Genomic DNA, 15042 nt, shown 5'->3' on the forward strand with positions numbered 1-15042 from the left:
TACCCATATTTCGAAATCATCTAAGATCAAATAGTAAAAAAAAAAAATCATACTTGAAGCATTAAATAAATGAAAAAAAAAATGTGTTTTTACCTTCAGCTGAAAGTCCATGTATGTTCACACCTTTGGCTGCTAGGAAGCTCAGACAGGCATCAATGTTCTCGATCTAGAGAGAAATGAAAAGATAATTTAAATTAAAATAATCATTACGAACCACACACATCTAAACAGAAGCGAGCCATTATCACTTAAAACAAACAGGCGTGTAAAGTTCAGAATAGATGCTGTATGTGTCCATTCAGTCTAGATTGACGCTGCTTCACATCGGCTCTGTGGCTGAATACGTGACTGGACGTTCACTCACTCTAGGAGCTGCAGTGATATCAGAGAGCATAGATTGGCTGCTCAGTCAAAGCAGTATGCAAAGTCTTTGCTCTCAGTCACCGAGGGCGTCACATTTGCCCTGTTGCTAGGAAATGCCGCCGTGGCCCTGACTCTGACCCAGCCGTATCCTAGTGTCACTCAATTCAGAGCATAAGCGTATCTGATTGGCTAAGAGGAGAGTGATGTAATAAGCTATACATAAAGGTCATGTGGACTCTACTAGGAATATGTTAATGACATTTACCACACTCTCAGGTCGAGGTTATCCATAATCATGGTTCTATTTATGGAGCCAATATTTCATGTTATGACAATAAAGTGGCATTAATACAAAAAAAAAACAAACAAACAAACAAACAAAAAAAACCTTCCACACACACACACACACACACATACATACTAGCAGACATTAAAATCTATATTTCTGGTAAATAATAATAATAATAGTAATAAAAACATAATAATTTATTCAGAATAATTTTGCCATTATAATATAGTATACAATATAATACAGTGATTTTTATCTAATGTAGAATATTCTTTTTATTTTTTTTATTTATTTTTTTGCCCAGTCTATTAAAAAAGGTGACAAACATTCCTACTTAAGACTAATTTATTTAGTTTCTCAAATAATACATTTTAATTTAGTGCAAACATTAATCTATTCATGTCAATGTAAATTACCAACTCCTATGAATGCACCAGCCTATTTAAAAATATTAAAACAAGTAAGTAATTTCATATGGGTCCCACAAGAAAAAAAAAAAATAACCACATTTCAAAAGCATTAATATTAAAGAAAGAAAGTATACTTTTCAAACATTTCACAAAAGTTGTTTGTTTTGATAATACATGGTTCACTATTAAAAGGTATTACAACATTTTCCTGTTTTGAAACATTGGAGGAACTTCCTCATTAAAAGTCAATGCAAAAAAAAAAAAAAAACAGCATTGCTTTGATTTATTTTGTTATGCAATGAAATAAATACATTTTCAACTGATGCTCAAGTGTCCCAATATTTTGGGGCGCCACTGTGTTATTAATAGAGCTTGGCTTTGATTTGCTGCCCATGTTCTGCATTTAAGAACTGGTCATCTGCCATGGGTTAGTCAGCACAAGTGTGAGTTATGTCAGCCATACAACACATTTCTGCCCCACTGACTGTATCCCAGTTGCTGGCAGCCAACAGTTGCTGGCCTTTAGGGTCAAGGGAGATCTAGAAATGTGAGGAAAGAATCTGCTCTAGATTCCTCTGGCCCTTTGAAGGAACCACATCCCAGACATCCAGGACTAAAAATAATGTTTCTAAATAAAATATATGTCTCAGAGAGAGGGGATGAAATGAATCTATATCCTCTTTCTCTTTGTGAATTGAATTACAAGGCATAATAATATTTGAAATCAATATGAATGCATTAGAAAATTAGTTGTGGGGCAATTTAGCGCTAACATTACAACATTGTCTTCTCTGATTGTTGGTCCGCTGGTCATGCACGACAGCAAATACCTCTCTGAATGACATTCTCATAATAGATGCACTAAAAACTCACTGGGTCAATAGAAATCAGAAGCTACTGGGATAAAAGCAAACAACGGATTGCAGAGCCATAAAAAGCACCGAAACCAAACATAAGCTAATGAACGTACAGTATAAGTGAAAAAACTACTTATTTACCACTATGCATTTTTCAAAGACCAATGGCTATCTAGTTTGGCTGATAAAATGTGTAATGTTTATTTGACTTAAGATAAAATAAAAACTGAATAAAAAATTTATAAAATAGGATAACATTTAACTTTTACATTTGATTTCAACAAAAATAAAACACTATAATTTAAGGCTGTAAATACATACACAAAATTGTATTCAATTGAATAAATCCTTAATTTTACACAATATTAGACAATATTTTTGATCTAAAAAATGTGGGAAAATTAGATTTGCATTTTGCTAAACTATAATTACATTACTCTAATAAGCAAAAATATTGACCCAGATATTGGAAAAAAGAAGTGAAGTGATAAAATGAAGTAAAATTGTCTCAAAATGACCAAATATCATCTAATATACATAATTATTTCACTAAAATCACGGTAATTGTGAGCTCAATGTTGACAGGCCAAATATGCTAAAAACCTTACAAACATACTGTAATAAAAAAAATAAAAACATTATTTCCATAATACTGATCAAAAGCAAAAAGAAGCTTAAACCAAGTTAAACATCAATTGAATTTACTTTGCATTTATGCGGCTGTATGATTATCACAGTTTATACAACACTTGATTGTTTCTATCAGAAATAACAATATAATAAGAATTTTAAGTTCTCACTCCTTACATGCTTATCCTATGTCAAAAATCAATTCAGGAAGCCCTTAAAGCTACAAGAGGCCAGTACCTGAAAAAAAGAGCACTTCATTTGTATCTCACCTTGAGAGAGTGTAAAAGACCATGAGAGTGTATCTATTCCTGAGTGAACAAAATCATGTTTAAGAGAGGGACAGCCTGCTAAACAAACACCTTCACACACAACTATTGTATGTCTCAAGCACATAAACTCGCTATTACACACACACACGTAAACATACACCGGATACATTCCTTCTATATGAGGCTCCATACACACACACACACACACACAGTCTCCATCTCTCCCTCTGGTTGTTTTTTCCCTCTCTGTCATTATATTTTTCACCACCTAATAAACTCCTCTTTGTGTGGAAGTGTGTTTATGTGACAGTGGGTTAGAGTTGTGGAGAGAGAGAGAATGCATGTACTCAAAGGTGATGATTGACAGGCGAGTTGGTCATGTGACTGGAAGCACTTTGAGTACTTACATGAAATACTGTTTGAAAAAAAACCAGATGCATGCATATTAATAGAAATACTGCAGAATGGTGTCTAATCAGACTTATTTTTTTTTCTCCAAGGTCCACTTATTCATTTAAGTGTGTTTTTACACTAATCACAATCCTAATTTAGTTATTTTTATGATAATTTTCATTTAATTAATCATTGTGCAATATTTGCACTACTCAAAGTGTACAGATTAGATTTAAATTATTCTGTTCAATAAATTTTATCCTCTTCTATTCGATGTCAGAAATTTATACCAAGTTTAGTTTCAATAAATGCACTTAAAAAAAAAAGTCACCCATGCATTTAAATGATTAAATCGCAGTTTGTAGTAAAAATAAAAACCTAATAATATATATAGCAAATATATATATTTTTTTTTCATTTTTTATTTTAATGCATAAAAATAGAAATGTGTTTTTCTAGGTCAAAGCAACTTGTGGAACAGTTAATGTGACAGTTTCAAGATATGACCAAAAATAAAGCAACTTTAATACCGTTGTCAGGGATCTGGAAGGTGGACCCAATTGCAGTGAGAAATAACAAGGTTTTATTGACAAGACAGACTGATACAAGAGGGTAGTGACGTGCATAATAGATACCACAACAGGAACACCGTAAACAGAAACAGTTAGGGAAGGCCACTGGAAAAGCTTCAGGAAACAACTGGAAGAATACTTTGGCAACAGAGGGGGCTGCAAGACCAGGCTGATGGAGAAGACCACACAAGGCACCATAGACCAGACCTCAGACACTTGTTGACCACCGACTCAAACAGACCAATGCAAGGCAGGTAGAACCCAGGCAGGACACACGGGGACAGGTCAGGAACTTGAACAAGACTAGACAGGACAAAGCTCCACAAAAACACAAATTAAAAAAATAAAAATAAATAAATATATCTATCAATGAGCTAATAAAAGGTTAAATATATAATAACATATTACTAAAACAAGAAGCAAGACAAAAACATGAACCCACAAGGACTAGACTAAACACAAGACCAATCAGGCAGGGAGACACGGACACATATTCAGCCACATTCACAGAAAGAGACCACAACTGTGGCAGAGGGGGTGAAAATGACCACGAACCAGCAAACACAAAAGGGTAAGGGGCACTATAAATAGGGAGGAAAATACATGAGGGACAGGTGAGCACAATTAGACTAACCAGGCTAACAAGAGGGTGTGGTAGAAAGAAAACGAGGAAGGGCTAAAGGAGCACATGGCCGAGAAAACTACTAACAAGGCCATGTGCTGACACTAGACATAGACACAAGAAACAAAACAAAGTAACAGTGCAAAACCCTGACAACCATTCCAAAAAAAGTAAAGACATACTATCAAATTAAGTTATCTATATATATTGAAATTGTTTTTATTACTGAGATTGCAAAGCTGAATTCTTACTGACCTCAAACCATTCAAAAGTAATTTGCACTCAACAAAAACAATGAATTTCCTCCAACTTGACTCTCCCCACCGATTTATCTCTAGGTCTCATTAAAATTAAAGCAAAGAAATGTAAGCCTCTACAGAAGAATGTGGCCCGTGTTTTGATTCCTTCCACATCCTGAGCACAAATTGCACACAACAAAACTCCCATGATGATCGACGGACAGCCAAATTAGATTAACATGCCAATCATTCCCCTTAAATAACAAAACTAAATACAAGAGTGCTCAGGAAAGTGGTTAATGCCACATCTTTTGCTTATAATCTTTTGTGACAGAGTAAATGACTTTAAGGTGCTATAAGTCATGTTAGATGCAGAACTTCCACCAGACGTGTGACCAGAGAATGACTCAGCTGAAGCTACCATCTTTGTGTCAATACGCTTCACTAGGGAGGAGAATTTGAGTTACGACACTGAGGTTTCCCTGTGTGTTTTACCAGCACTGTGTCAACAGCCACTGACATAAATGCTGCATATCTTGCTTTTCTTTGTCTGCACTGCTGGTGGGTTAAAGGGCAGGAGGAGATGATCTGAAAGGGATCAGACAGAACGAGCAGGTGTAAAAACAGCCCCAAAGGTGAATGACTGATGAAACGGCTATCAAATGAACACAAAATATCCAGGGGCAGCACTTAATGTATATTGTTTCAATAGAAACTAACACACTCCACATAACGAATGTTCATTTTATACATATACACTTTTTTGGCATATATACTGTTAAGACCCAAAAAAACATATAGGTTGGACTTAAAAATGTATATTAATAAAAGCACACAATCAAAGACTGAATGAAAGCATCTATATATATATATATATATATATATATATATATATATATATATATATATATATATAGATATATATAGATGCTTTCAACTGACCAAAAGGGACAGTGAAGACTTTTAAAATTGTTACAAATGTTGTACATTTCAAATAAATTATTTTAAACATTCTATTAATCAAATTATCTTTTTCTTTTATCATGGTTTCCACAAAAGGATGTTTTTCATGCACCAAATCGGCATATAATAATGATTTCACAATGATCATGTGATGTTGAAAACTGGAATAATGCGTTAACATTCAGCAACATTTCAAAATATATCAATATAGAAAACTGTTATTTTAATTAAAAATAAACAGTTTTTACCACATCACTGATCAAATAAATGTAGCACTAACTACACTTTGTTTCTAATACATCTTCCTGGTCTTAATGTGGATGATGTTCTTAAGTGTATGTTATAAAAAAAATAAATAAAGTCTTTAGTTTTTAATCAAAGTGTAATGATTTGCTCCAACACTTTGGTCGACATCAGCAAGCCTCTTAAATAACACCCATTCCAATTTTTTATTTATTTATTTCTTTTTAAAAATGGAAGTAAAATGGGTTGTGTAGCCCATTTAATGCTGAGTACTCAAAACTGTTCAATACAATTAATCATATGCATCAATATTATGATCCTCCAAAGCTTTTGTGAGAAATGCATTCAAATTCTACTCCTCGGTTTACAATATGAGCCCAAACCCCTCTTCTGATAATATTAATGTGTTTACATATTTAACCATCTGAATGCTGAGGTTAAGTATCATGTCAGCAATTAGCGGTCGCAGTGATATTACTCTGCCCAATGGATCTTTAGTAATAATGTAATCCACTGAGCGATTGTGCAATTCCTGCTCTTCATAAAAACACACAATGATTATATTTACATAATGGCTTTGCTTGTACCTGCTTCCAGCATTGCTTTGCTTTCTAGCTAAAGGCACATGCACACAAACAAATACACACGCTGGAATTTAAACAGCTTCGGAGTAACTAACATACAGGAAAACTGCATTCAGACGCCTAAATACAGAAAGCCTGCTGAGATGTACAAAAAGATATGCATTTATGCACACACTTGTACAGTTACCACCAGCTGAGTTATAGAAGAAAAGCTCATTCAAAAGACCTGAGTATTCATGCAGCTCACACAGGATGAGAGAAAACAGTGAGAACATGGGAACACAAAGGCTGTGTGTGTCTACAAGTAATAAATGATGGTGCAATTTGCTGCTAAGGAGACGGAGCTAATTGATGGAGCCAAAGAAAGAGCAATGAGAGAGATGTGTAAAAGAGATCAGCTCCTGTAGATTGTAACGAATCCCGGGATTGATTCCGGCATTGAACCCGGGTCGGGGACCTAGTAACATTGCCGGGTTCAACCCGGGACGAGCGATGTGTGAACAAAAGCCAGATCTAATGACGTGTCGAAGTGATGACGCGCATTATCGTGCGACTCTTTTACCGGCTGTTTTGAAGGAAGATCAACGTTAGCAATGAAAACCTATTTGCAAACTGTAATGAAGCAGAGATCAGTTAGTTCCTCACTTTCGCACTGACGCAGAGATCGTTAGCTTGCTTCAGTGAAAGTATAACGTGCCTAACGTTTTCGACTCATACATTACACATCACGCGCTGATGTCACGTGTCGTTACTGGATCTTTACAGGTTGTGTGTGAAAGCACGCACATATCCCGGGTCATCACTGGCAGTGTGAAAGTGCAAAATATAGCGACCCGGGAAACAATTGGCGGAACACTTTACCCATGTATTAGCCGGAATGGCAGTGTGAAAGGGGCTTATATTTCTTTCTAAAAAATAAAATATATACTGAAAGTATCCATATTTGAACCGTTAAGGAACATGAATTGTTAACTGGTATCAGAACCAGAATCTTTCAATTCCTCGGGATTCCCATCTGTATAAACTGCAACAACATTATCTTTCTAGTGAAGCTAGTTGGCCACAGAACGCAGCACAGCAGTCTCCAAAACCAACATGCAATGGTTTCAGCTGAGTTTCATCACTGTCAAAACAAGAGCAATTCCTCAACAGCCCACCACTAAAATCGAAATCTCTAATAACAACAAAACGCATGTATAGACCTCAAGCCCTTTGAAAAAGATTCCTTTGTTGTGTCCAATCAGGCTCGACGGCCGCCTTTGTAATGGAGACAAGTCAAAAGCAACCCCTGCCCCTGGTTCATGTGTGATACGACTGTCAGCGATCCTCAAGACTTCTAGGGTTTGTTTTGCTTAGCTTTGGCTTGGCTAAAATAGCTCTTTATGTCTGTAATCTGGCTTGTGCTTCATCCAAACCTATACATTTACTGATGGTTTTGAGAGTTTTTTTATAGTATCTGCCAAACTACTCCCCTATTTAAACCAGAAGTTTATAAAGAGACACCACAAAAGAAGAAAAAATAACAGTATTAAAGTGCATGTCAATAAGCCTGCTGGCAACACCAGTGAGAATCTAATGTATTACACTCTCAGAAAAATAACCCTGTCTCTGGGGTGGTATCATAAGGTAAAACAAACTAAAAGGTACAACTTTTTACATATTAAATACATTAAGTACCTTTTTTCTGAGTGTAGTGCTTCCCTGGACAGATTGAACATTGTCTTTTAATGCACAAAAGTGCATTAAAGTCATTATAAAAAACAACAACCAGAAGACAATAAAACACAAGTTCTTACCATCTGAGAACGACTCTTAGGGCATCCATTAATATCGTCAATCTTCTCATTTGCTGTGAAATCCAAAAAGAGAGAGAAATACAGACTAATTAATTGCTAAAAAAAGAAAATAAGTGATAGATTTCCTTAATGGTACGCCAAATGCGCAGCATGTCCTTTCTGTTTCTGTGCTGGTCAGATTTTTGACCCCTAATGTGGAAACTGTATCCACTTTGAGCAACTGTGTGGCAGGGCCTGCTGGGATGCGACTGCTTTGGGGCTTTCGTGAGGGGGACTGCTCTCCACCCTGCATCCCGGCGGGCCCAGCCCCAGCCCCACCACCCCCCACCTCACGGCAGCTGAAACAGGGCCGTTCACTCACAGCTGACAACTACACACACTGCTACAATGACAGCTACATGCCTGCAGGAATCACTTTACCGTCTGTGCTGCGGGAAAAATGTGTCAGGAATGTGTAAGATGTCAGGTGAGTAAGCATGGAGGACAGACACATCTGAGACGAAGGGGCTCTCGGACTACCGGAGAACCATTTGGGTGGCCATGTCTTCTCAATAATTTGTGATTTAATTATCATTTTATGATGTTATTTAACATGGAAGCCCATTTCCACCATGTATTAACAATTCTTACTTTTTTCTTGCAATTCTGAAAGTCATATGAAGGGAGTTGCGAGGCATGGACTCATTATTGCAATAAAAGTCATTGGATTTTTTATTCCATGGCAGCAACAAGCTTCTGAAATTGAATGACTGTTTATACAAAATGTTCAAGTCACAAGTAAGAATGCATTAATGGCACTGCATTAGATATACAAAAATATCAACGTGGCATCTGCAAACAAAATCTAGACCTCAGAATTAATTTATAATTTTATTTTTTTTTAGATAATATTATCATTATAATTTTAGACTACAATTTACCACATCATTTGTTACTTAACCATTATTTTATCAGTACAAAGGGGCACTTTTGGGGGTTGGTGTAAGCTCTAAATGTCCTTGTTGTCAGCATTTCAAGAATTGTCTTATTTCAAAATGCACTTACAAAACTTTAGAGCAAAAGTCATCGTCTCTCATTGAAATAAATAAATGTAAAATGTGGAGTATGGCACTGGGTGCATGCAGCATTTGTATCTGTCAGAGAAAGGCAGGTTGGATTTCAGCTTCAATTGGCCAGTGTTTGATTCCCTTGAGATGTAGAAAACACAAGAGGACAAAGTGGGATGACCACAATGATGAGTCATTTAACACCACTTCAACCCAGAACACTGTACTTTCTGCTCTTATTAGGTAACCAAATACTTTCCGGCTCTTACAACACTTTTAAGAGGACAGAGGTAATTAAAACTATGTTTTTGTGTGTCTAGGGGAAGAGCTGCTGACTGGGACTGATTTGCTTACCAGGCACTCAGAAGTATGGAAATACTATTAAAACATTAAAAGCTCCTGCAATGGGGTGCAACTACAAAGAGGTCACACACCCTTGAGCTAATTAATAGTCTGCCCTAACAGAATGATCACTGTTAAAATATTAGTATATATTAATATTAGTGTACAAGATAGCATTGCTAATTCAAACTGTTTTGAATTTTATTTTCACTAAAGTTATTAGAAACATCAGCGCAGACACTTTACTTGAGTGAATGGCTCACCGATGACCTGGATGATCTCAGCCAGCAGCACGCCGTCGCTCACATCCTGCTGCAGGTCTTTAATCAGCCGCTTGTGTCCCGATTTGGCCAAGTAGTGATTCGCCCAATCCGTGTAGATCTGTCAACATGAGAAAAGAAACCTTGTTTATAAATCCATCCATAAAAAAAGTTTCCAAGAACTAGGATTGACGACGTTCACGTAAGCGTGACGCATCTCTCCGGCGAGACCACGGCTCCGTGCTTCTCTATTCAAGTCCGCTCCATTGTGCCTTATTCAAGTTATTCAGCAGGAATAATGCTCAAATTCTCCTGTCTGACATCACAGAAAAGTCCCTTCAGGAGGGAGACCCCGAGGGAGCCTAAATTAAACCTCTGAAAGGAGTTATGTGTTGTTTGCTGTTTGGAGCAGGTCTGTCCAAAAACATTCCCGTGTCCCGTCACAATTAAAGAAAAAGGGCGAAACAAGTCAAGCAGTTCAAGCTTTAAAAACCACCAAACTGTCACATTGTTGCAGTTGCAGTGCAGTAAGAATAATAAAAAATTATATATATTTTTTTAATTGTATTTAAAAGTACATTCATATTCAAAGTATTTAATTATTAAACAGTTTGTCTTTGACGTTTCTATTCACTGAACATTCAAAAATGAATAACTGTTTCCAGAAAAATATTGCAATAAAGACTTCATTTAAAACATAAAAAAAAAATCTTCCTGACTCCAACCTTTGAACAGCAGTGTATTTGTCAAAGGTACTATATATTTCTGTATGTGTAAAAATGTATGTTTAAAACTGACTTTATGAAGTTAAAGTAAAACCCGCTGTATGAAAGCAGCATTCATACATAATACACATCCTCCACTGGGACATTTTCTTTTATAGCAAAAATATCCATATACATGCCATCTGAATCAGCACTTAGGATGACACAGTTATGCTGTGAAATACAGTACACTGACCTTTATATTCTGAGTCAGTGAGGCATGATGCTTCAGTCCCAATGCTGTAAGAATATTGTGACAATCCCTCATCTCACACAAAAGCAGCACTTAGAAAATCGCCCCTATACAAATCCTGCTTCGCTGTGTGGTAGTCAAACTAGCATCTAGTATTTCTGCACTCTTCTGAGCCTGTGGCTTTGTACAGTCCACTCTTGACCCGAGCATGAGCTGTTCTCTGAGTTCAGACATGCCTTTAGGGCTGCTTTGTCACTGAACAACTCCGGAGAACTGAACAGGTGGCTCTTGCATGCATCTGCACGTTTAACCTGTGTGAGTAAGACGGGAAATATCAAACGGGAGTTCCTGAGTGTGGTGCGTTTCAAAAATTTACCTACAGCTGTCACTCGGACTCATCTTTAAGCTCAAAGCGGAGGTACAACACTGTTCAACTACAAAGGCTCTCATGTCAAACACTAATCACAGGGCCGTTGGTGTTAGTCACAGACAGAATTGTTAGGTTCACGAGAGAGGCTTTTAAATAATATGGTACTTTAAGGCAATTACAAAAAAATCATTTAATTGAGGTGAATGTAAGGTAAGAGTACAGTATTCCAGTTGAAATGGTTTTTTTTTTTTCTCGGTTAAATTTAATTAAATTTGAATCATAATTTGAAAATAATCCTAAACAATCCTAATAGAATAAAAATATATTCTTAAGAATTCCTTCTGGAATAATAATACATTATAATTATATTAGAATAACCATCGTTTGTAACCAATCCTTAAGAATCCTGAAAAGTCCCTAAATAATTAAATATGATTCTACAGTGTAATCTAAAATTCTAAAATAAAATAAAATAAAATCCTAAAATGTAAAAATAATCATAAATATTTTGTCAGAATTTCTGTGCGTGTCTGCATGCATGAAATTAATTCGAAATTACTATTGTAATAATTATTATACTACAATTCTAATATATTATAATTTGTATAGGAATCCTGTAGATTAAATAAGGATCTGTTCTGCTCATGATTGCAACTGACTTTCCTAAAATGTATTTCCTTAGTTTCTCACAAATCTTTCCCATTTCCTTTCATCTGAACAATTTTTCCAACAAGTGCAAACTTTTATGCATGTTTTTAATACTTTAATGCTTCTTTTCATGCGTCATTCACTGAATTCACGTTTGCTGATGCTTGTCTCTAAAGGTTTACTGTTGATCGTTAAAACTGACCTTTCTTTCACACACACATACAGAATGTATATATATATATATATATATATACACAATGTATATATATATATATATATATATATATATATACACAAATGCATTCAAACACACACACACACACACACACACACACACAAGTATAGAGAGGAACAAAGCATGTGGGAGCGTCATGTGTGTCGGGCTGGTGAGAAGGGTGACAAACCCCCTCTGCACATCTCCATCCCCCCTTTAACTCGAGCTCACACTTAAAAACAAACACACTCTGCAGGTTTCAAAGATCGAGCACATGCACTAGATCATACAAGACCCTCCAGTCTAGACCTGCCAAGTTTACTCACATATAATACTGTATGTAGAACAGTAGCATATACACAAAAGGTGGTCTTTATCTTAGGAACAGTATTGAGTAGATATGGTCAGGTATGACTGTATTTATGATCAAATCAATGCAGCCTCTGTGAACATCATCTTCTTTTAAACTTTTTCTGTAAACTTTTGAATGTCAGTGTAATCCTAAATTACATTTTTTACTTTGTGTTTTAATAGTTTGAGGGAATTTCAAATACATGCATTTTATTTAAAAATTACAAGTTTTATGGTGAAATAATGAGCTGCTTTCCTGAGAGCTGTGCAGTGGATGTCTCTGGTTGATGGGGTAAGGTGTGGCAGACTGCCGTGAAAGTCAGTGAGCAGTGATTGATTCTTGAGGTCAAGCATTATAACGAGGAGAGTCAAGCTGAGGTGAGGAGTGTAATCCTCATAGTAATCGTCATAGTAACAGAGAGCGCACACTTTCATTCGGCTTATTTACATGGTCAAGTATTTGATGTCTAACAGTGATGCATCATTTGAAGTGGAAATGCTTGCAATAAACAGAATAAACTAAGAGTTTGGTTCCATTAAAAAAAAAAAAAAAATTGTTTCTGCCAAAATCAGCATTGTATCTGGTCGGTATTGAATAGTACATTTTTAATTTTACGCAAAAAGCGATATTCACAGAGATATTTGGTAATGTTTTCTCCCTTTTTTTAAAAACAGTGACAAACACCAGTCTCACTTTTTTGCTGAATGCGATGCATCCACTCAACCAATCACAGTGCACCATTCAACGCACTGTAAATAGTAACAACCAATCACAGCGCACCATTCAATGCACTGTAAATAGTAACAACCAATCACAGCGCACCATTCAACGCACTCTAAATAGTAACAACCAATCACAGTGCACCATTCAACGCACTCTAAATAGTAACAACCAATCACAGTGCACCATTCAACGCACTGTAAATAGTAACAACCAATCACAGCGCACCATTCAATGCACTGTAAATAGTAACAACCAATCACAGCGCACCATTCAACGTGCTGTAAATAGTAACCACCAATCACAGCTGACCATTCAACGCACTGTAAATAGTAACAACCAATCACAGCACACCATTCAACGCACTGTAAATAGTAACCACCAATCACAGCGCACCATTCCACGCACTGTAAACATTAACCACCAATCACAGCGCACTATTCCACGTACTGTAAATGGTATCAACCAATCACAGCGCACCATTCCATGAACTGAAACAGTAACAACCAATCACAGCGCACCATTCCAGGCACTGAAACAGTAACAACCAATCACAGCGCATCATTCCATGCACTGTAAAGAGTAACAACCAATCACAGCGCACCATTCCACCAGTAAATACCAGTAAATTTCCATCACGTGCTTTCAGATGGAAATTATTCAGATGCATTTAATACACAGAGCCATAGATCGCTGACAAGTTACGCTATATCACGTTCATTAGATGGAAGTTGAATGTAAGGGAAATGTCGTTTTGGAACTTCTGTGGTCTAATGTGATATTGTTGTTCATGTTCATGATAAAATTTAATTTATAGCATTAACAAGATGACCTGTTGAATTTATTTGGAAGTGATGTATTTTTAGTCCAGTGCCTGTATATAAGATTAGTATTGACCAAGTCAGAGGCTGTCATATGTGGATCAACTTACTATGTAGTGTATTTTCAATAGTTTCAATATGAAAATAAGTTTCATATTGATTCAATGGATTTATTTCATTTTGAGAGAGAAAAAAAGGATCGTGCTTTGATTACATTTTGGGGAATCTTTTTTTTATATATAATAAATCTTTGAAAATCGAAACCTGGATTTGAATTTTGAATGTTATTGTAACCTAAAGATGCTATGTGAAAGTTTGAAACAGAAAATAGTGGTTTTCATCTTGAAACACTCTCTTGTTAAAGAAAACACTTTTTTACTCAAATTAATCAAAATGGATTTATTGCGTTTTGGAATCAAACTCTTCAAATGAAAATACACATTTTAGAAACATCCCTGTCTAAAATGTTTGATTTATTTATTTTCTGAAGAATGAAAAACATAAATACTATGCCAAAATATTAAATGCCATCAATGTATATTTACTGAGTAATCTACTTTCTAAAAAGGGGCTCAAAATAAAAACTTTCACCTGAGATTTGGGTCAAAATTACAGAAGAGAGACCATAAGTAATTTATTTTCACACAGAGATTGTTAGGGCTATTAGTAAAATCTGTTAAGAGTAAAGAATAAAAAATAAAGAAAAAAAAAGTAGCTTCCCCAACACTGGAGGATTTTTATTACACGGAATTACGTTTGATGCTGCGTGTTAACTGTGTATTATCACACACTGTTGTTATTGCGTGTCTAATGTGTGTAAAGCCACTTAGGACAGGAACAAACCAGTGTTAGTCATTACCATCCAGAACTAGGACAACCATTGTAGCTGGGATGAATAGAGATCTATTACCCAAGACTGACAGAAACCCGCTCAGGAGAGATGCTCTATGGGAAATTAACATCCATCTCTTTGCTTTTGTCCTGATTATTAGTGACAATAGTGGTCTGATTTTATCCAGAAGAGCAGATTAGATCAAAATTGAGACACTGTGAAAATCATTTTTAAATAAAACAAATATTAC

At 35.9% G+C, this 15042-nt stretch overlaps 1 protein-coding gene across 2 annotated transcripts in view; it reads right to left on the minus strand.

The window, feature by feature from the left end:
- LOC128017311 (neuron navigator 2-like) overlaps nucleotides 1-15042 on the minus strand; it is a 144330-nt gene that overhangs the window by 113854 nt on the left and 15434 nt on the right. For both annotated transcript variants that reach the window (XM_052602637.1, XM_052602639.1), the window contains exons 2-4: nucleotides 9882-9999; nucleotides 8231-8283; nucleotides 94-166 (exon numbers count right to left, since the gene is read on the minus strand). In XM_052602637.1, the coding sequence (XP_052458597.1) occupies nucleotides 94-166; nucleotides 8231-8283; nucleotides 9882-9999 (244 nt within the window). The remainder of the gene's footprint in view (nucleotides 1-93; nucleotides 167-8230; nucleotides 8284-9881; nucleotides 10000-15042) is intronic.

The sequence above is a fragment of the Carassius gibelio genome, chromosome A7 (genome assembly GCF_023724105.1).
Source record: "Carassius gibelio isolate Cgi1373 ecotype wild population from Czech Republic chromosome A7, carGib1.2-hapl.c, whole genome shotgun sequence".
NCBI classification, from domain to species: Eukaryota; Metazoa; Chordata; class Actinopteri; order Cypriniformes; family Cyprinidae; genus Carassius; species Carassius gibelio.